The 22,288-nt window shown below is 40.6% G+C and overlaps 1 protein-coding gene across 6 annotated transcripts; it reads left to right on the forward strand.

The window, feature by feature from the left end:
• Positions 1 to 46: 46 nt before the first annotated feature.
• On the forward strand, positions 47 to 21,628 carry MKNK1 (MAPK interacting serine/threonine kinase 1). 6 transcript variants are annotated; one of them, XM_057390536.1, is made up of 14 exons: positions 48 to 146; positions 985 to 1,102; positions 3,592 to 3,679; positions 6,613 to 6,711; positions 7,374 to 7,471; positions 8,322 to 8,401; positions 9,837 to 9,910; positions 12,681 to 12,785; positions 15,746 to 15,801; positions 16,314 to 16,409; positions 17,209 to 17,403; positions 18,025 to 18,189; positions 18,813 to 18,856; positions 19,778 to 21,628. In XM_057390536.1, the coding sequence occupies exons 4-14, from the start codon at positions 6,615 to 6,617 to the stop codon at positions 20,004 to 20,006; spliced, it is 1,239 nt and encodes a 412-aa protein (XP_057246519.1). In that variant the 5' UTR covers positions 48 to 146; positions 985 to 1,102; positions 3,592 to 3,679; positions 6,613 to 6,614; the 3' UTR covers positions 20,007 to 21,628. The 6 variants fall into 6 exon arrangements, with proteins under 6 accessions (XP_057246524.1, XP_057246519.1, XP_057246522.1 ...); XM_057390539.1 differs by having other exon boundaries at positions 18,816 to 18,856; XM_057390538.1 differs by having other exon boundaries at positions 1,007 to 1,102.
• Positions 21,629 to 22,288: the final 660 nt, after the last annotated feature.

Genomic DNA, 22,288 nt, shown 5'->3' on the forward strand with positions numbered 1-22,288 from the left:
AGAGGAGGCGCGGCCCCGCCTCGCGCGCTCCCGGGGGTGTGGAGGGGGCGGTGCCGCGCGCAGGCGCGCTCCCGCCGCTCCCCTCACGCACAGGGCGGGGGCGCGCAGAGCCGCCCGCCGAGGAGGGACCCGCGGCCGCCATGGAGGTGAGGGCGGGGGGCTGCGGCTAYGATGGTCCCTGACTCGGTCAGCTGAGGGGAGGCGAGGGAGGGGAGCTCTGAGAGGTGCGGTCCGCTGGGCTCCCGCGGCTCGTCCGGGAGTGTGGAGGGCAGAGCGCTCGGGTGCCGGGAGCCGGCGGCAGCCCCTRCGGCTGGAAGGTGCCTCATCCCTCCGGCAGGCAGCTTGAGGGGCGCTCCCCAAGAAATGCGGGAATTTCCTGTTGTCCGGAGSTGGAAATTTACTCCCCGAAGGTTTAAAGTGCTGTGTTTCATACCTAGCGCGTTTTTCAATAAAGAGTGGTAAGTCTGTACCCTCCTACGGCAGTTGCTTTCTATTGAGGACTTTGCTGGAGTGGGAAAAGAGCAGGCGTAGGCGAATGAACCAGTTTCTAGGGGCAATCACGTGAAATCTTTTCGTTCTTGTGTTTTATCTCCGGCATAAAACCAGGAGAGCTGTGAACKCCGAGGACCACTGAAAATCTGCCTAAAGTGTACTTTGCAGTGTTAGTTTGAGCAGGGTGACCTTCTGAGGCAAGAGAAGCAGCGGGACAGCCCTGGGTGACAGCTTGGCTGCTGGCATCAGCAGTACTTGAGATAGCCAAAAATCAGCCCATTCCCCTGACACCGCTGACACTTGTCTATGAAGGTTTGTTCAGAAATAAGCCACGGCCTTTTGGGTTTTTTTTCTCTTTTACAAGCTGTCCGCTTCTAAAAGCCTCTTTATCACACATTGTTATGCCTTGCAATTGGCTTGGGAAGATTGATGTATTATGTGTTCTGATAACTTCAAAGAGCTATCATTTGCCCTTTTTCTTTACCTAAACAGAKCTCCTCTTCATGCCTCCCAGGTGCTGGATGGAAGCAAGGCAAAGCACTCCTGCAGAGCTGAACCTCTTTCACTGCAGTWCTAAAGGTGTCTGAGTTTGGTATTGGCAGCCTTCCAGGTAAAGCAGGGTGCCTTGTACACTTGAACCTTTCTTGGTTCTTTAAAGGTCCTTTTCAACCAAAGTGCTTCTATGACAGTATTTCGTAGTATGAATGTTACACGGTAGTGATTTTAAATAAAAGTATTTACTGCTMTGAGGAATTTCCTCTCACCTTCCAGTACCTGTAACAACTGTTAAAACACTGGTACARATCTTATGTGGCATCAAATGTCACAATACAATGGAGTTTAATGACTTAATTTTAGAGTTGAAAGCACAGAGGAGGGGAAAATGAGAAAAAGTCAGTCTTGCTTCAAAGTTTAAAAACACAGTAAGTTAGATTAATGTCTCCAGACAAGGCTGTTTGCTGATATGGTACATATTGTGTAGCTTTTTTCTTCAGTGACAAATGGTATTATCTGATTGATTGTGGGGTGTGGAGCAAGAGTAGGAAATGTTTTTCTTGTGTYTGTATGAAATGAAAAGTTGTCTTCTAATAAGTTTTTTCTCTTTTGCAAGGGGAGAGGCAAGGGAGCTTAGGGGAATTAGAGGAGCTAATTGGTGATGCAGAGACAGTCTTCCAAGAGTTGTTGATGCCATCAGATGTAGAAGGGAGTAAACAGCTTGCTGTTCAGTAAGGRGCCCTCAGAACCTACTTATATTGTATATCTCCTTAATTTAAAAGTGCTCTAGGGGTTGGAGAAACTTTAAGTAGTTGAGTCAAAGCACTATTGCTAGGAGTTTTCTCATTTAGAATGTATGTGATGGAGTTTAAAATAACTTTGCTGCTAAGTTCCTACTAGCCTGTGATGCTAAGTCTTAAATATGAACTGTCTGCCAGTGATCAGTAGCATTACATCCTGTTTGACTGTTCTGCTGGATGTGGAAGGAGAGAGAATGATTTTTAGAGCAATGGCCAGTGTTTGTACCATGTTGTTCCCAGCAGGGTCCACCATTCACATTTATTTGCTAATTTGTGAAATACACCCTATTATATCCTCCCATCCATGTGGCTGCCTTGGAGACACATTGTCCTTGAACAAGGAATTAAAAAGATTACAGTGTGTTTTTAGGCCACCTTCAGTCTTAATTTGTTGTCCTTACTTGTTAGCTCATGGCTGGGTCAGGACACTTCTCTTGTTTGCCTTTTTYTTTCCAGTGGGGATGATAACAGTTCTTTTGCTGTTATTCTGAGTGATAACTAATGCTTTTAAAGAAATACGTGTGTGCCTGATGAAACACAGCGTGATTTCAGGAGAAGGTCTCATGTCTACAGAATATGTATCAAAATATGCTGTTTTTGACAACACGAGGGTGAAAGGAGCTGTGTGCTCTCCTCTCCATTAARGTTCTCCCTGCTTCCCAGGGAGCAGCAGTCCTGGTAAAGTAATAAATTGGGGTATGAGGAATCTATTTGAAATAACTTTATCTGCAGTTCTGAAAAGTGAGATYCACCCATTGCTGGCAGGTTGGACTCATAACCTCAGRAAACCCCTGCTTAGTTTGCAAGGGAAGTGTCTAGCTGGGAGAACTGAAAAGTTACTCTGAAAATTGCGCAAGCAGGAGATAATGTGACACTGGTCTTCTGAAAGTGTGACAGAGGGAATGGCAGAGGGAAGTATGGAGGTAAAGAGAAAGGTTGCTGTAACCTTTTCCCCAGCATGAAAGGTTTCAGATGGGTGGTGTCAGCTGTGACACTCTGTGAGCCGTTACAGCAATGTTGTGATAAGGCTGTGCTGATGATTTTTGTCAGACTTGCTCTTTCATGAAATTGGATTGCTTGGGCTTCCTRTGAACTTTTGGGTGTTCATTTTAAAGTGTTAATGCTCCTGGATATTACTTGAAAGATGTTGGAATGTTTTTAAGTTCCTCTCTCTTCAAGGATAATGCAGATTAAATGAAAAGTTTTATTGTAGGTGGAATGAGAACTTAACTCTGAGAGCTAAGAACGATTGTGAAAACTAGTGCAAAGATTAAGTAAGAATATTCACTTCTTACAATTTGAAATTAATATACYTAATACAGAATGAGTATAAAATAATTTTTCTGATTCAACACAAGGCTGTCATAAAACTGTGCACATTCTTCCTCTTCAAATTGTGTCTCTCTTGATGTGTAACATTACAAACACAATCACTATGTAGCTGCTTTATAAAGGTAGCCTGGGTTGTCCTGAGCTTCCTGCAACTAGATGGTTTTTGTAGAGTCAGCACCATTGAGTGTGCCCTGTTTCATTATAAGCTGGACATCTGCAGGAATCAGTTTTGATGGGAAAGGGAGGGTCCACAAACAATGTGAGACACTGAGTTGGAGGAAGACTGGACTGAAGTCTGCTTTCATTTTGTTCCATTGAAGTTGTAGGGGTGTGCTTTTGCTGGGTGTTCATGTGAAGCCCAGCACAACAGGTCCTTTTAATGTCTTTAGACTTTGGACACTATCTGAATGTATGTAACAATATTTTCATGATTTCTGACTGGTGATGTGATGGTGTTTCTTTTCACCTGCAGAACAACGTGGTTCAAGCAAGACGGAGTTTTGAAGCAGTGGCGGTACCARGGCTCTGCTTTCTTCACTGAGTTCTAACACACAAACAAGGTATTTTCTTTTTAATAGAAAAAGGCATCTCTACTGTGTTCTCCAAGTGCTTCCTGTTACACACACTTTGCTTCTTTTCCAAATATACCCTTCCTTCCTTTGGGAAGCAGRTTAGAATGAAAGGGGAGTTAGATCTGGGTAGTAGACTTTGGCATGCTCATATGTGGGAGCAAGATGAAAGACGACTTAAGGTCTGAATGAAGTGAAACTTGTGGTAATTGCTCCCTTTCTTCTCTCAGCTTTGTTTTCAAGTTTTCTTTACAACAAGAGGGAAAGGCTGTAACTGCCTTCTCACACAGGCTCTGAATAATGTGTATGTTAAATATTGCCTCAACACAGAGTTATGATGATAATAAAATTCAGGGGCTTCAACAAAACTCCAGCTTAGACAGAAACTTGCTCTCATTTTACTCACAGTGTGGTTACATTACTCTATGAGCAACAATCGTAACCTGCCTGGAGAAGGACAGATCAGAATTTGAAGACATTCATCTTGGACTTGATGGGTCCGCAGACCATTTCTCTGCAGAGCAGTTCATCTGGTCCCTGAGCTGTCGGGCAGGGTGAGCTGCCTCAGAGCCCACAGGATTTCTGTCACCAGAAGCAATCCTACAGTATGCACCTCAGCATTGCTTGGATGGTTAAGGCACGCTGTCCTCTGTTGTCACCAGAAACTCTTTGGTTATACAGTCACAGAAAAAAAACCATTTCTTTGAAAGGTTGAAAATGCTCTTAAGTATTTGGCTGGACTAAAGGCATTTTCTTGTCGCAGTTGTTACTTAAGTACTGGTTCATTGTAACAAAGTGAGTAATGAGAGTGAAGCTGTGATACCTTGAAAGGATAAGATGTGTTGGTGGAAGTGAACTACACAATGATGTGAAATAGCAGACCAGAGAAGTAATAAGAATCTAATACAGGAAAAGTTTAATGCTTTARTCTGATGGCAAATTTAGTCAAGATTACAGGTTAAAAATATGTCAACTTTTCAGCAATTTGATTTCTGTATACATGACTAGGGAACTTCCTGTTTTCAGGGAAGCAATTTCTGTAATTTGGGTATTGAGTCAGACAAAAGGAAATTGAAATAATGCAGTGAGTTATTAAATAGCTGACTGTAAATATCAGAGCTAGCTGGTAGAGTGCAGGARCTGGTTGTGAAGAAATATGTCAGCTGTGCTAAAATACAGGATTCACATCCCAGAGYTTTTGCTGATTTTTAGTCTGTTACAACCTCTGAAACTGTGTGATATTAGAAATAGAATAGAACCTGTCTAGCTATGACTTGTAGAAGGTCAGGTCATTAAAGTTATTTTTTGACACCTTGTGGAAATCAAGCACCTCCTTCAAGCAGAGCAGTTCTCTCTCAGAGCAGCTCTATGCATGTCATTTTAGTCCCATTTCTAAATAACTCCTGATGCAGGTTGAATTGAAAAAGGGAAGAACTGGAAATAGCTGTCAAAGGCTCACCTTCCCTTTATGTTAAAATTTGAAACTGTGTGTGTCAGTTTGAGTTAAAAAGAAGCTGTTCAGAAGTTGGGAAAATGTGCTTTATATTACTGTATTTAAGAAGTCACATGTGACATCCATCATCATGACTTCTGAACACATTCTACCTAAGACTTTAAAATGAGGATTTACTCTTGTCTTGAGTGATACATTTWTAAGTGCTTTGGTAAGTTGTTAAAGGACTTTCAAAATAATACTTGTCTTAAATTTTCAGACATGTGGGTTCTAAGTGACACTCATAGTAGCTAGTGCTGGCAGATACGAACAAGAAAAATGTACATTGTTGTGTAATGGTGTCTGCCTTGGAGTTTCTCCCATGTTTTATGAGTACTTTTGAAACAGTGAAAGGCTGAAAACCTGCTATTCATAATCTTTGTTAAAAGGGAATTGACAGCAGTTCCTGCAACTTGCTCTTTCAATACCAGTATTCTCATAATTACACTATTTCTATGGATTTAGTTTTTTCTGTAGTACAAGATGTTTCCAAGTACATTTACTCAGAACTCCTCCTGGCTGTAAAATGTCWTAGCTTCAGTTTGCACTGCCTTGAAGACCTTGAGCTGAGGTTTTAAATTCTCATGGCAGACTTGGCTGGATGTGACTGGTGTGAAGTGCTCCCTCTTAGTATCTCAGTGTGTAATCATTTAACCTTTTTGGAGATAGGTTAGCTGTACAAATATGGCAGTGTTTTTATTTAGGCCTTCAATAACAATATGCAGGTTGTTTTTTCTGCCATGTTATCTTGCATAGGTGAATTGTTATCTCTGACTAAGCTCTTGTAGTATGTGCAGCTAGTAATATTAGAAAAAAAAATCTAAATGCCATAAACATTTCTTGCTTTGGAGCATAAATTACCCACTGGTCTATGGTTTAGAAGGGTACATTATGGTTCTGTGAGAAACTATTTTCTTTCTGACCTTTTGGCAGCATAAACTGACCTAGATTGCTGCTCTGATCTCTTAACTCCTGTGGTTACCTTGTTTCAGTGAGYGGTTCGAAATGTCCCCACACCTTCCTGCTGTTTTGGAGGCTCATTTTCTTGAGCTGATTTGAAAAAAAATCTGTTAGTAAAGCAGCAGAATAACTCAGTGTCCTTGTGAGGGCTGTAAGTGCTGTCTGGTATCAGGGCACTTGTTCTGTTGTGGGTTATTTCTGTGCTTTGGCTTGCTGTGCTGTGAGATAAGGATTCCGTAYAGATGCAATATTGTTTCCTCCTGTTTTTACATTTATCGTATGTCCCCAGAATTATTAYTTGGCACTCGAATTGTCTTTTTAGGTTTTCTCTGCTCTTTGCAGGAGAACTGGCATCCTATGCTGAARGCAAGCAGAAAAACTTTTGGTTACATAAGATCATAAGCACACAAAAGCATGTGTATTTTCTCCTAAAGTAATTGATTGTTAAAGTCACCTCTGTGTTCTGCCACAGAGATGGTCAGCAGTCAGCCTGTCCCCATAGCAGACAGTGGGAAAAGGAAAAAGAAGAAAAGAACCAGAGCCACAGATCAGGTCCCTGGGAAGTTTGAAGGTTGGTGACAGTTTATAAGCTTTTAATTATAATAGTCTGCTTTGCCTCTACTGGCTTTTCTCAATTTTCTTAGCTAAACATTGCTTTTGTTTTGGTAGGAACAGTGCTGATGTCAAAATGTTTGGATTTAATAGATGTGAGCACAAATACTGTGAAGCTTTGTAAATAAAATATAGTTCAGTTACAAAACTGAGCAGTATAAAACTTCTTAGTGGGCAAGTAGCAATGGAAGGTTCATCGCAAATAAAAGTGGTAGTACTCTAGGTTTTATTGTTCAAGTTTGTTGTACTTAAAACACTATCTCTGCAGAAGTGTATTATGTATGATAAGCATTTTCTGATCAAGGAGTGAATTGTTTTCCATGTGAAAAAATTGTTTCTGAGTTTTACATGAAGACAGAGAAGGCAGCTGAGGTCCTAGATATTACTGAGATATAAAACATTTCTAGTGTGAACAAATGTGTCATTTTGATGCTGTAATGAAGTTTACTTTTAATTTTTCTGGAACTTGAAAGAGGGAGGTGAAGAATGAAGCATAGTTAAGACTGGCGTATCTAATACTGCATAAATCTGAGGATTGCTTATCAGATAAAGAGCTTGTTTTGATGTTATTCACTAAAATGCTTTGACAGATGTGCCCTTTCTTCTGGATTTCTTTGGCAGACTTGTACAAGCTGACAGCTGAGCTGCTTGGTGAGGGGGCATATGCTAAAGTTCAGGGTGCTGTCAGTCTCCAAACTGGGAAAGAATATGCAGTGAAAGTAAGTAAAGAGTAAAAGCAGCATCATTTCTGTCTGTGATGTGTCTTCTCCCTCTGAGTATCTCAGTGAAAACCTGCAACAGCGTGGGTAATAGCAAACCCTAGGAAATTTTTGATGCTTGAAATGAGCCTGTTTTATAATTGTTGAGAAAACTATCATCTTAAGTGTTGTGCCTCCAGAGTGACCTGGAGTATCAGCTGCAGGCAGAAGTCACAAATAGCAGATCACTGTGATGGTTAGATCTCAAGGCACGCTTTTCTCTCATACCCTGGTCTGGTTGTAGTCTCCTACCTTTGTCTCTTCTTATGAAAGARGAGGCTGAGTCATTAAACAGCATGGCCAACAAATTGTGCAAGCTTTTGGCTGCTGCACCGAGTTTAGAGAGCATCAGTTACTGCCACRGGTTCATGGAAAACTATCTCTTTATTTTTTGATAGAGGCCAGTCTTCTGCAGTATCATTGTAAAGTGTTAGGGCTCATTTACAGATTTGTTGTTATATATATTTTTATTAGAGCTCCAGAGGATAGCCTGTTCTTCTGCACAATCCAAAGTTAAAATGATGGAAGAAAAGTTTGTGGTAACTGATCAGTGGCTGTGTAACACGTGGATTTAGTTCCTTTCTTCTCTTCCTGTCCTAATTTCTCTTGTCCTTTGAATGCCTCCCAGAGCTCTGCTGACACTGCTCTGCCCTGTAAACAAATGCCAGATGAGAAATTAAACAAACAAARGTGTTTTTCTGTAGTGGGCATGTCCTAGATTCACACCTTGGTACAGTTACCTAATTCCAGAGMTGCATGCATAGTTCCTGCACTAATTTTTCAAATATGAGGTCTTAACTCTTTTTCACAGATCATTGAAAAAAATGCTGGGCATAGTCGGAGTCGGGTTTTTCGTGAAATAGAAACTCTTTACCAGTGTCAGGGTAACAGGTAAGTATAGTCTTCTCTTTGTTTATTTAAAGTGTCTTGACTATTTTTTTTCCAAATTTTTATGTGTGAAAAGGGTAGAAGCTTTGTGGGTAATCTTCTTTGAACCAGTTGAAATTTAGACTTGACCTATTCAGATTATGAGTTTCCCTTTCTCTTACCTGTGAAATTTAGGGAAATTGTTTACAGATTAAAGTTACATAACTCAATTAGCAGCCAGGACATTGTAACCTGATTGTGCTTCAGTGATGCATGGCTTTTGTCCAGATGAGGAATTAACATTTTGACACTCTCCCCTATGATTTCACCATCAGCAAAAGCTGGCCTGATATCAGCTGCTATGGAAAGGAACTCTTACCATTCCTTTCCCCCATGTGTGGTTTGTCCTCCTCCTTATGTCAGCCTTTCTGTTTTTGCCCCAGAACTCTAAGATCAGCAAAAAGCTAATTTAGTTCTCATTTGGATGTGTKCTGACTTCATGTAGCCACAGGATGAAGCAACTGTCAAGCTGCTAGTCAYGTCTGAAGAGGAAGAAAAGCTGTGCAGGCACTGGCTGCATGCTCTGGGAACTCTGATGGGTTGGAGCCAATTCTGAAGCTGCTTTTAGATGTCTCTGTTAATCTAGAATTCATATATAACACCTATTGTCTATATTAGAATGCTGCAGCTTATACTGAGCTTTTTCAAATAAATACTTAATACAGCATAGAGAAATAATTTTAAAACAAACTTGTTTACCAAATTCATGTGCTTATGTTGTGCTATAGAGCAGCAAACCATGGGTTTCTTCTTTGTGAAGTTAAAAGCATATGGTCATCCAATACACAACTGGTGAAAATCTCCAGCTCTCAGGACCACAAGCAGAATTGAGGGGTTGTGTGTACCATTAAATGCAAAAAATTCTGACTTACACATTTGACATTCTCAAAACAACCTGAGGTGTTAGTGCTGCAAAGAATTTACATAAGCTAAACAGGAGTTAGTCTAAAAATGGCAACTGAGGAGCCATTAGGATTTTGTATCCTATTGACATATGCCTGTTTCCTTTGAGCCCTGTATATTTTGCTTTGTGATTTTCAGAGAGAAAGGATGCCAATTTAATTATTTTTTATTTATTTCTGCCTTCAGCACAAATGCAATGTTTTGAATTATTAAATACAACCTACTGCCAGTTAGCTTCCTGTCAACTGAGCAGTAGCAGAGCTCTCACAATCTTGTCTGAGTGTGGTGTTTGGCCTGTTTCCTGTGCTTAAATTTACATGTGCWTTGGAAATGTGGTTTTAATGCCATAGGCAACCAAAGCAACCTGTTTAACTAGACCTTGTATTTTTGGTAATTCCTGGCACTTTGTAGTTATCCATGCTAAAACTCGCCATTGCTCTGTGTATGCTCTGTGCTTGTTTCTTCAATTTTTTTTTTTTTTGTTCTTTTTTTAAAGGAACATTTTGGAGCTAATAGAATTTTTTGAAGATGATGCAAGCTACTACCTGGTCTTTGAGAAGCTGCGAGGAGGTACTGTGCAGAAACTGTGCCTGTTTTCATTGGATCATTTTGGCTCCTGTTTGTCTCAGTGTTTAAGAGTAGTAAGTGTAGAGCTTATAAATGCTTGAGAATTTCAGGACAAGATGTAGAGGAAATATACAAAGCTTGAATTTTARTTATTCTTGAGTATTGATGGGTTTGATCACACGCTTGCAGTCCCTTTTCTGTAGCTGAGTGATGGAAACGTCACCTCTATTACAGTGGAAGGTTTGAAATACAGTCAGTAGGTTGCAGTACCTTCAGGCAAGGGAAGACACACAGAATGTCAGGTATTATGCATGAACCTAGTGCAGCATCTATATACTCYGGTAGAGCTTTTCCTTGATGTAGGCTTGGATTTATTTCCTGAAACTCAYGATCTTTGTTATGAAACTCATCTTGCCTGTGCCTGGGGCTGTTTACATTGAGAACCAGTTGTGCTTATGGGTTTTGAGAGCCCATCAAGTAAGCCTGAGTGGTCACTGGGCTCCAGCACTTYCCACTCACCTGGGGAATGAGAAAGCTGCAGCAAGGACTTTGTGGACTTTCTCACATTTGTCTGCACTGAGTATAATTACAGTACCCACTAATTGCATGGCCGTGCAAAACCATGAGTTACTGTGGCAAACTCTTCAAAGCAAAACTRAGCTTCTGGAGTATGCTGCTGTCCAGAGATCATCTATTGTCTGTCATCAAGAARGTTTCCAGGAGCAAACTGTATGTGCAAGAAATATGCAAACTGTATGTGCAAACTGTGCTGAGGCTAGTTTTCTCTTAAAAAAAAAATCAGTATTTGAATTGTTAGATATGTGGCTTGAAGGCAAAGTGTGGGAATTAGGGGTCAGATCTAAAGCACTGCAGATTCTGATGTGAGTGGCATGGCTGGCAAGAATGAGAACATTAATCTTCAGTGTAAGCCTTACTTCTGTAACTCCAGTCTCAGAGGCTGGTGCTACAGTGTTGGAGCATAATTTAGGCTTTCCATTTTCAACTTTGCCTTCTGGTAGCTGTGGTAACTCAAAGAGCTCTGCTCCTGTTTTATCTGTGTTCAGTTCGGTGTGATGTGCACAATCCCTTTAATATCCTTGTCTGACAGCTTTTTATTATTGCAAGAGTTAAGATCCAGCTGATTATATTGAACTTGCATGAATTAAGGGTATTTTCCTCTTTTTTTCCTCCCTCTGAAATGCATTTTGAGAGGTGCTAATGAAGCTTTCTCTCTGATGAGTGCTGGAGAGGTGGCAAGAACTGTGGCGGGAGTGCCCTGTTATTCTTTCTTAGTGAGAATTCTCTACGTGGGCTGAATATAAAGTCARTAGAGTATGTTTTCATTGATATTGATATAATTCTTATCTGAGAGAGTTTGAACATCAGCTGTATTCAGAAAKGTAATTTCAAATAAACCTGCTGAGTGAAATGAGTGCTTCAGGTGGCTCACTACTGTTTCCTGCAAAGTGTGGGGTCTTTTCCACAGGAGTGGAAACAATRAAGAACTGTTACTGCTTCCTAAAAGTGCAAAGAACAACTGTACCAGGAAACCCCTTTGAACTTTATGTCCTCCTTTATGTAGCAAACTAGAAACTGATGTTTTTAGCAAGGGAAAACTTGCTTGAAATCTAATAACCTGGTCCAAAGTAGCCTGCCTCCACCCGTCTGACACAGCATGGCTGTGCATATCTGAGCAGTCTTTGTCCATCTCTCTTCTTTTTGAATGTCCTTCCTCTTTCGTCTCTAAATYCTCACTGTGGAGGAGTGGCAGTAACATTGATGGTATAAGAATAGGAAGTACTCAATGGGACATTTACTTCCACATCTAAAACTGAAGAATAAAAGTGCAATCACCTGAGATAGAAAATGTTGAGTATCTGGGGCTGATAATAAATGGCAGTTATTTCTTGAATTGCTTTGCCTGATTGCTTTTACAAATATACCTCTCTGAATAAGAAAATAGAAGGCAATAGTAAGGCTACTTAGGGAGTTTGGATCTCTGTGGACTACATGTAATTGGTTTTTCAAAGACATTTTAAATCTTTTGAGAAGATAGATAGAATTCACTTAAAGAAGATAAGGAGTCAAACCTCCCTTTATTCTTTGTTAAAGGGATGCCAGAGACGCTCTGCCTGCAAGTTCCCAGCCCTTCAGTACATTTTAATTTAGAGGTCTTTTGTCAGATTTTATATCCCTGGGCAAATTTTGCTTTAAGTCACTGTATGAGCCTTGCCTTGATGCCAGTGGGAAATTTGATGTGTATTTAAAGGTCAAATCTTTTTACTTTGATGGTGTTGGGGCACAAAATGTGTATCCTTGACTCTGAGTGCAGGGTTTCAGTGGTGACATTACAGAAAATGAGGAGAGTTTGAGCGTGACCACCCATGCCCTGGGGAAGGTTGGGTTTTGTTGAAGTGTTTATGTATCTCCTTCACTGATGTTTGAGTTTTACTGGTACTGTTGGCAAATCTCTGCTGTCACAGTGTGTGCAAAACAGACCAGTCATGTCCTGGGGCAGTAAAAAGTGATTGCCTCTCATGCTGTGCTTAAACTAGAGAGCAGCACTGTTTGAAAATTATGGTCTAGCACACTTAAGTGGTGAAGCTGCTCCATTGTGCCTTTTTCTTCTTAGTCATTCCCCTCCTTGCTCCACAGAAGTTGCCTGCTGTGAAAGGCTGTTATAAAGTGTGAAAATGAAGTTATGGATTCGTGATACTTGGAACTAGTTCAGCATTCATACTGAGGTTTTACCTCTCACCTGTTACTGTGACAGGTTCAATCCTGGCCCATATCCAGAAGAGGAAGCACTTCAATGAACGAGAGGCAAGCAAAGTGGTGAGAGACATTGCCTCTGCTCTAGACTTTCTTCATACAAAAGGTGAGAGAAGGCTGCCTCCATCTTTACTAGTTGATATGTACAACTGGGTTATGAAGCACATTTATCTGTAAGTAGTCAGCTTTTGCTAGTGTTTCCATTTACAGCAATGCCAGATGACATAAGCTGTTTTCCTCTATGATATTATTTTCATATTGTGGTATTTTAAGTAATTGGCTGTGTTAAGACTGTGCAGTCTTTTCAAGAAGAAYAGTTAAATTAGCCTCCCGGGAGAATTAACTTAGGTTGAGTTTGTTTGTTCCTGTTACACAAGCCACCATAGAAAGGTTACTTGAAAGGGATCTAAAGTAATTTTAATTTACTCTTCTTTCAGGTCAAAAGGTTTGAGTTCTTTTATAATCACTCAGGATTTCTGTGGTTACAAGGTCTGTTGGTTTGTAGTAGCTTTTGGCCCCCACATTTAGACTCTCACTGCTAAATTGAGTGACCTAAGAGAACCAAAGTCTTTGTCTGAAGGAGTCCTCAATTCATCTGGAATTTGCTTAGATTTGAAAGCAGTTATGTTTGTAGAGGTTGTTTTTTTTTATGTTAAAGTGTTTTTCTGCTGCTTTTTCTACTTGGGAATACTTTTGTTTAAATTCCTAAATTTCCTTGCATTATGGTCATCCCAGAATACATTTATGTGCAGAATGTGATGGATACTTTTGAAATCTTTCCTATGTCATTATTACCTGGCCTTGCAGCTTCAGTTGATGTTACAGTGACTAACTCTGAATAGTGTGATTGGAAACTGTTTACTGGTTGTTTATTTTGATACATTTTTTTCTCTTCCTTTTGTCCACTCTGATTAGCCTGGTAGATCTCAGCAGATTTGCATTTGCTGCCCAAATTTCTTGGTACTGGCCCTGGTTCAATAAATGTTTAGTTGTAGTCCGTACTTTTAAGTTGCAGGATTGTTTATATGCTGAGTTGGAATCACAGCATKGTACCTCAACAGGTTGAACCCATTAAAAAGAAAAGTGTAGGAATGCATAGGCATAAAAGTCATAAACCTGGGGAATATGGATCTTGTCCCATGTTGTGACTGTTATGAGAAGTTAATTTGAATGTGAAGAATGTGAAGCCAAACTTAGTTTGGATTAAGAGTTTTCATAATCTTCATTGCCTGTCTGTGTGATAACTCAACTTTAAACCTTYAGAGAAGGTACTTTTTGAATACCTGTGTTTAGCAGATTTAAACTTTGAGATATAGGGCAAATAGGGAACAGGAAACTTAGGCTGAATATGTGGAAAAAATCTTATTTGATGTGTTAGGGCTATAGTGGATTTCTTAACAGCTGAAAGTCCAGGTACCCCATTCAARAAGTTTAACATCACATCAGCTAATAYCTTCTGTAGTTCTCTCTGAGCTCTWAGTTTTAATTTCCCTTTCCCCAAACAAGARGAGGGTGATTCATTAAAATGGCTGTAGAGCAGCAATCTGCTTTCTTGTTGTTTGCTGTGAACTGGGACAGTGGGGACATGGCTTGCAGAATCAGCTACAGCAACATCCATCCCCCTTTCATTTTATTGTTCTCTTTATGATTCTTCTGTGTGACATTAAAATAATTAGTAAGTAGGATACAGAGCACTAAAGTAAACAGGAAATTAAAGCAGTTTTATTGCACAGCTTAATGGTGAARTGCTATAGCTAAATGCTTTTAAAAAAATTGGAACGAGGACAGCTAATTCTTTTGCCAGGAGTAGTTTAAAACTCAGCTGGAGGATAATACTGCCTTACACCCACTTGAGATGTGTGTGCTTTATTGCTAATAATCTACTGGAGGGGTGTCTAAGGGCAGTTGTTTTCTCAGTGTTCTGCAACTGCAAAATCAAATGTTACATAATCAGACATTTAAATTCAAACAATAATACAAAAAGGCACTGTTGGCTTTCCCATTGCAAGCCAAGCCAACTCTTGGGAGTTTCACTGATCTTATAAATATCATCACAGGCCACCTCAGTGGGTTCATTKGGCCATCTCTTGTACCAAACCGTGTGCATTATGTCAGTATGAATATTCTGATTCCCTTGGCTCTGCTGTTATATTTTAAGCCATGTCTTGTGGAGTGTGCTGAAGAAAAGACATTAAAGCTCCTAGACTTTGGTGGGATTTTCCTTCTTGTACTCTGAAGTAGAATCATGTGTCCTTGGAGTGTAAGGTGTTAATTCAAGGCTAGAGTGAAGGTAAATTACAGCCAAGTTGCTCATTTGATTTGATTTTTTTTGCCTCTCATGTTCTGCCTACCAATAGAGTTTGATCATACTAAATGGAGAACTTCCAGAAACTGTGTATTTTGGCATTTGAAGAGCTGTTTTACAACACAGAACCACCTTTGCAAGTGGATTACATGGATAACTTTGTGCTTTCCTGTTSGGTTTGCCTGTTCTGATAACAGTTGAATGAAGAAGCCCTTTGGTTGTTTTACTTTAGCTTTTCTTCTGCRTCTCCAACTGAGCCTTTAGTTTTTCATTTGCTTCAGCAATGAGTCTGTATCTCAAAGGGATATTTTCATCTGGGAACTCTGGGAACTTTTTGCAGGGGAGAGTGCTTCAAGTACTATCTGTGCTGGTAGGATCCATCTGGAAAGAAGAACTTTACTGTAAAAGGCACAAAAATATTTTCATTAAACTGTGTAAAGAATTAAACATTCCTACAGGTCAGTCATCTCAATAAGCTGGTTTTAAGGAACATAATTAATTTGGGCTAAGAAAAATTCTGGTGTTAGCAAGTTCTTATTTGCTTGACAGACTGTGCTGTACAATTAAGGATGATAATGGTATGGCAGGATGAAACAATGGCTTTTAACAGTTGCACTTTATAATTAAAATATTTAAGAGGGGTGGGTGTGTGTAGCATGCTTAGACCTAGAATATATCCCAGGCCACTTTCCAATAAAGAGAAGTTATGAGAAATAAAACAGGGGAGTATCCTTTCTAATGMACATTTATACTCTGTTTAGGTATTGCTCACAGAGATCTGAAGCCTGAAAACATCCTGTGTGAATCTCCAGATAAGGTGCTGCTCTGGTCTCTTAACTTCTTGAAAAMTTTTGAACCCATTAGTGAACTTCAACTAAATTTAACAGAAGTGAAGCCTAAAAGAGATTAAATTCTTTTTAGAGCTGTGAAAATGTGAACATCTGGCTAAGAGATAGAAAGCCAACTGCCCTTAGAGAGGGCATGGCAATGATGCCCTCATGCCTCATCTGTTCTGAGCCGGTACTCAGATGGACAGGCARCATTTTAAGAGGCCAGCTGGTCAATAATATCACCAGTTTCCAAAGTGGTCTGATGTGTACTGGCACTTCCTAACCAAATAAAAAAATAATGGAACAGGATCAGATGTTGATGATGTGGTGCAGCTGGGTCAGAGCAGATGAATGCAAGGAATGGAAGATGTCTGTAAGAGACTGGGTCTCACTAGGTACTTGTGTTCTGTCCTGGGGYTTTCCATTTCATATATGTATGCATTCATATATATGGCATTAATCCCAGTCTTCCTGACCTCTTATTTTTTTTTTTTTTTAGATATCACCAGTAAAAATATGTGACTTTGATCTTGGTAGTGGGGTGAAGCTGAACAGTGCATGTACTCCGATAACTACTCCAGAATTAACAACGCCGGTGAGAGACTTAYTGTGGCTTTGTGCTTTCTTTTTCTGTTGCTCTACCATAAACCAATTTTTCTTATCTCCARAGGAGAGCTTCCCAAGAGCTTACTGCCACTACACCCTGGGCTGAATAGTTCGTTTCAAGCAAGTGTACGTGTGATAAAAWCTGTCTTGCTTTCCCAATGATAGAACAAATACACAAAAGCACAGGAACTCCCAATGTTAATGCTCCTGTTGGCGAGCAAGTGACACATTGGTCCTGCTTATCCCTTACATAATCAAATGGGGAAACCTTTTGTGCACATTTTTTGTGTGCTTATGGGCAGACTTTGAACCTTAGTTTTGTTTTCATTTCCCCATGTTTGTGTTCATTTTCTTATGTTTGGCTTCTGTAGCTAAGCCAATGAGCTAAGGAGAATGCAAGCTCTGTAATCAGTGTGTGACTTTATAATAGCCATTAGTTTGAAAAACTGCAGTCCTTTGCTTTTGCCATTACTGTGAAAGAAAAATCTGACAGTGTTGCAGAAGTCTTACAGAAATCTATTCCCCTGATACACTTGTCTGATAACTAATGAATAAGATTTAAAAACTTGAAAGATATAAATTAATATTATGACCTTGGATTAAAGGTTCGTAGTCATATGGAGCAGCTTATGGTGCTGCTAAACATCTATAAGAACTTCAGTAGTCACTGATGCCTGATTTTTGCTTTTAGACCAAACCACTTGGTATAAAGAGAGGAAAATCATGAGTCTGACTCTTGTTTTGATGTCACCCACCCTTTGAAAACTTGCTTGAATTTGGTTTCTTAGTGTGGCTCTGCAGAATACATGGCACCTGAAGTRGTGGAAGTCTTCATGGAGGAGGCCACATTCTATGACAAGAGATGTGATCTGTGGAGCCTGGGAGTGATTCTGTACATCATGCTCAGTGGTTACCCCCCTTTTGTGGGCAACTGCGGCACAGACTGTGGCTGGGACAGAGGAGAAGTCTGCAGAGTTTGCCAGGTGAGTGTGCATGTCCTGGCCAYGTGGGGAGTGCAGAGTTGTCCCGTGAGCTTTAGGTGTAGGACTTGCCCTTAAGGCAGCAGTGCCTGACTGGGAGGATAATCGGTCACTGAGAAGTGAGGGTGACAGAAGTGAGTACAGAAGTTGAGTGATACTCTTTCTAAAGTAAGGCTGGGCAGCTTCCTCTCCTTCCTCCTCTTGTGAGATCTCAGAGCTTTTCCTCACCCTCTTCCCAATGCTGCAATCCCTTCCTTGTTCTGTAATCCTTGATCTGGTTTATGGTAGTCACCACAGTTCCTCAGATAAAAGTTGAGCCCAGGCAGACATGCCATTCAGACTTGCCTGAATTTATTCTTTCTAAAACCTGAGTATTTAAACTGCCCTCTTGTTGGTGGGGTGAAGAGAGGTAAAGTGTTTTCAGCAGAGMGTGTATTGTGTCCATGTTAGGATGCACTGAGCCACTCTCTGGAGCTGCCTGTCACTCTCTGTTGACTCCATGGGGAGACTGTATGGTTTCAGATGTTGCCCTCCACATTGGGTAGATAAAAGTGRGTGAGAAGTCTCACCTGAGAAACCTTCTGATTGCAGTGTATTTCAATTAAATAAATTTTCCTTTATTAGAACAAGCTTTTTGAGAGCATTCAGGAAGGCAAGTACGAATTTCCCGACAAGGACTGGTCGCATATTTCCTCTGAGGCCAAAGATCTCATCTCAAAGCTGCTGGTTTGTGATGCCAAAGAACGACTTAGTGCTGCTCAAGTTTTGCAACATTCATGGGTTCAAGGAGTATGTATCCCCCTTCATATTATTTTGAGGGTTATTTTTCTTCCAAAGTCACAAACAAGCTGTTCCCTGTGTCTGAACTTTTTATTAGAGTCCTTGTGTGTTTTAGTGCTTGTATCTTGATTAATTAAATGATATACAGTGACTTTATTTTTTCTATGTGGTAAATATTTGGATGAATATGTCAGCCTTTAAGTGTTTGTTTTGTTTTTGTTTAATTATTGCTTTGTGCATTTTAAATGGCTTTCTTGTGAATAGCAAGCACTGCAGTACACAAATTATTGTGTTAATGCAGTAAAGCAGAATGCTGGTAAATATGATTATAAAAGAACAGCAGTGTCCTCTTTTGCTCTAGTTCCCAGTTCAGGAAAGAAGGAATAGACCCTCTGGAGAGCTTCCAAACCTATAGTCTTATACCTGCAAGCTTTGAAATCTTCTTGTGAGGGGAGGCAGATTATGAAATACGTTTTGCAAACAGTGATTTGTAAACCCACAGTGAATTCGTTAATATGCAATATCTGTTAGTTGTAAAGATTGGGGGGAGTTGCCTGGTTTTTGTCACTCTTGGGAAAGCTTGGTTTCCAGATGCTTATATGTAACTAACTTCTCTTAACTGCTTCTTCTAGCAGGCTCCTGAAAGGGGATTGCCTACCCCTCAAGTTCTTCAAAGGTAGGGTTTATTTTCTAAACATCTGTAAACTTGGCCAAGAATAATTATTCTAAGAATGGGTGAGAGAGAGTTGGCAAATTAAGCAGTAACATCCCTGTCTGAGAATGGAACTTCATAAATGTGYAGCACTAATTTTGTTAAGAACATCAGAAATATTAAAGCTCTGAATTTTCTTTATGATCTAATCTTGCTTGTTTGTGGGAAAGGCATTAGAGGGAATTCCTGCAGTGCAGTGTTAATCTTAGATGGGATATAATGATGGTTTTGTCAGCTTGYTGCCCAGGAGGGGGAGGAAAAGGCATAAAGGCATGTGTTACTCAAAGAGACTGCTTTCTGATGGGTGAATAATCACCATAAACACAGGCTTGGATCTGACTTTCATTGTGGTTGGTGGTAATCACAGTATCCATTTACTGTGAGCTGGGCAAGCCTCACTGGAAATGATTTGCTGGGCGATTCTGTATGCCAGAGAGCCTGAGTCACACTTCTGTTTCTATCTCCATGTCTGCTCCTGGAGATTCCAAGTGGTTCTTCCCATCAGAAATGTATTTGCTTAAGCCAGAGGTGCATTTATAATGGGACTGCAGCTCTCTGAAGAAAGCCAGCAGTATGGCCTCTTGTGCCCAGCCTTTGAGAACATGTAGACATTAGAGACAACGTCTCAGGTGGCTTCCTGGGTTTACATCGGAAGTGCTTGGTGGAAGGAGGAGTAGAACTGTGACCGTTTCCAAAATTCCAGTGTGTTTTTGTCATGTAYTGCTGAGTGAGGATAGATGCCAATGTTAACTGGTCATTTTGCTTGCTGTACAAATGATTTGGTAGAAGAAATAGAGGTGCCTGGAAACAGATACTCTGCTGTGAGAGCAAGTGGGTAAAGTGCCAGTGCTGAAACTRCTTCTTCCTTTTTCTTTCCCTGGACAGGAACAGCAGCACAAAGGACCTGACCCTGTTTGCTGCCGAGGCCATYGCCCTGAACCGGCAGCTGTCCCAGCACGAGAGCGAGCTGAGCGCAGAGGAGGAGAGTGCTGCCCACGCCATGTGCTCCATGAAACTGTCCCCTCCCTCCAAATCCCGCCTGGCCAAGCGCAGGGCCATGGCACAGGCCACCAAAACCACAGACTTCCAGCCAGCTCCCCATAAAGCCTTTTAAAGTCCCTTCCTTCTGTAGGGGGCAAGATCACTCTGTGTTCTTATTTGGATTCTCAGCGCTGATAAAAGCTGCTCTGCTTCTGACACTTTGATTAGGAGCTTGCTCTTGTGATGTGACTTGTAACTTTAAGGGGACAGCTTTTTATGGGAATGTTTTTTGCCTGTCAGATTTAGTGCATTAAGATAATTCAGCTGATTTTTTTTTCAGACTGCAGAAGATGAGTTTGCTGCTGTATTATCTGAGGTGATAAATCACTAAGTTTTCCTCATTTTYTTCTTAGAAGAGCACAATTTAAAATGGAAACTTGAAAACATCAGGAAAAAACCCACACTTTGCCTAGCAGAGCATCAAACCTCTCCCTGCCAGTGGCTGGTCTCCTTGATGGCACATTGTGAAGGTGCTGCTGTTAGGGTCAGCAGTAGGGACTGTTCTCAACCAACAGTGCCCTCCCCTCTGTACACTCAGGAATGAAGATTACTGGGTGCCTCTCTGTCTCCATTATCTTTGTTGGGTTTAAATGGAATAAGGATGGTACTATAAAGGTGCAAGGATTGCTCGTGGTTCTTGAGATGGAGAGAACCTTGTAGTTTTATTTATGTGGTTGATAATTTGTGTGTCAGCATGTGGGCTGAAAACTGGGAAGGGTGGGTTTTTAATCTGACATCTCTTTGCTCTTAACTATAATGTACTGCATACCATTGATTTTTTTTTTTTTTTAATTTTCTGGAGTTTGGTGTCCATTATGTCACCGTCAAACAGTTACATTCTTAAATCTGGTAGCCACAGATGTAACAGACTGTTTATGTAACAGTTTATATTTACTATTAAGTAGGGATTTTAATATTAATGTGGGGTTTTATTATATTAATGCTCTCCTCAGCTAAACCTTCCTTTCTGTAAATTTGTATTTCTCCATGACTTTTTGTGTGTCTTTCCTGCAGTTCCTAATGTGACTGGACAGACATCAGTGAATTTTGATGTGTGAATAATTTAGAAATTCCAGAAGCAGAGGCACAATTGTACAAAAATGGTGCTGCAGTCACTGAATTCTGCCTCCTGCAGTAATCTCAGGCTGGGTGTCCAGATTTTTGCTTCCAGTTTCAAAACTGTGGTACAACAGAGCCAAGAATAATTTGGAAGGGTTTTGGCTGAAAAGCTGAAGGTTTTAAGTGACCAAAGGGAGGTCCATGGAGAAGGACACAGATGTTGAGCACTTTCTGAAATATAAGCTGTGAAAATTGGGCCACTTAGATGGCCATGATGCACCTTAACTTGTCAGCCCTTTGTGAAACCCTTTGCAAGGGCTTTGTGTGCAGCGGGGTAGGAGGAGGCGGCCCCCAAATGCCAGCACAAAACCCTCCCAAGCAGAGTGAGAAGGAATAAAGTAGCAGATGCAACAAGCACTTGGAAATTGAAAGGTCAAAGCTGAATGTCTKTGCAAGGCCTATTCAGAGTGGTTTTACATAATCAGTAATATCCGTGCATACAGCTATTTTTATAAAYCATGCTGTATTTTGTGACTAATATTAAAGTTGTTATTTAAAGGTTTTTATACATTGTGCCAGCCAATGAATGATGAATTGTATTTTGCTTTTTTTATTAAAATGCCCTAAGTTATGTATTTAACACATTTGGCAGCTCTTTGTGGTTTTTTTCCCCCCTCTTTATTTTGGTGACACAGAAAAGAGAATTATTTCTTTGTGTGACATTGGATTTAAGACAGTTGAAGTCTCTGAACACTAGGCATACCTTCTTCTTCTATTGATTTATTTTATCAGTCTCTGATCTCAGATTTCTTTCTGGGAACTGAGAAAAATGCCTCAAGCAAGGAAGAGGAGTTAACTTACGMCAATTGCTCTCATGTGTAGTCTAGTTCTGAGTGCCTCTTGCAGAGTAATTTTTTAGTTTCTTTGGAGATCTGTGGCTYTTGGGTGGGGAAGGTTGTTTCCCAGAGGGGAAGGTTTTATTCCAGAGGGGAAGGTTGTTTTCCCAGAGGGATCCAGATGGWTCTCTTCCCAGAGGGGTAGGATGCAGCACTCCCCAGTGCTTTGTGCTGCTCCTGCCTTGAGTGAAATCTGAGCAGAGCAGGAATCCCAAACCAGCTGCCAGGCCCTTTATTCGTACTTGCCTCTCTTTCAAAGGAAGTCTGCCATATATACAATGAATGCTTTTGGTTGAACTGTGCTTTAAAATTATCTGCTCCTCCTTCRCTTTTTCCCCCTGGGCAAGAGAGGTAGCAGAGAGCACAGGAGACCTTGTGACAGGGTTACAAGACTGATGTC

This window comes from Malurus melanocephalus, unplaced genomic scaffold, assembly GCF_030028575.1.
Source record: "Malurus melanocephalus ecotype Western Australia unplaced genomic scaffold, MMel_1.1 scaffold_28, whole genome shotgun sequence".
Taxonomy (NCBI): Eukaryota; Metazoa; Chordata; class Aves; order Passeriformes; family Maluridae; genus Malurus; species Malurus melanocephalus.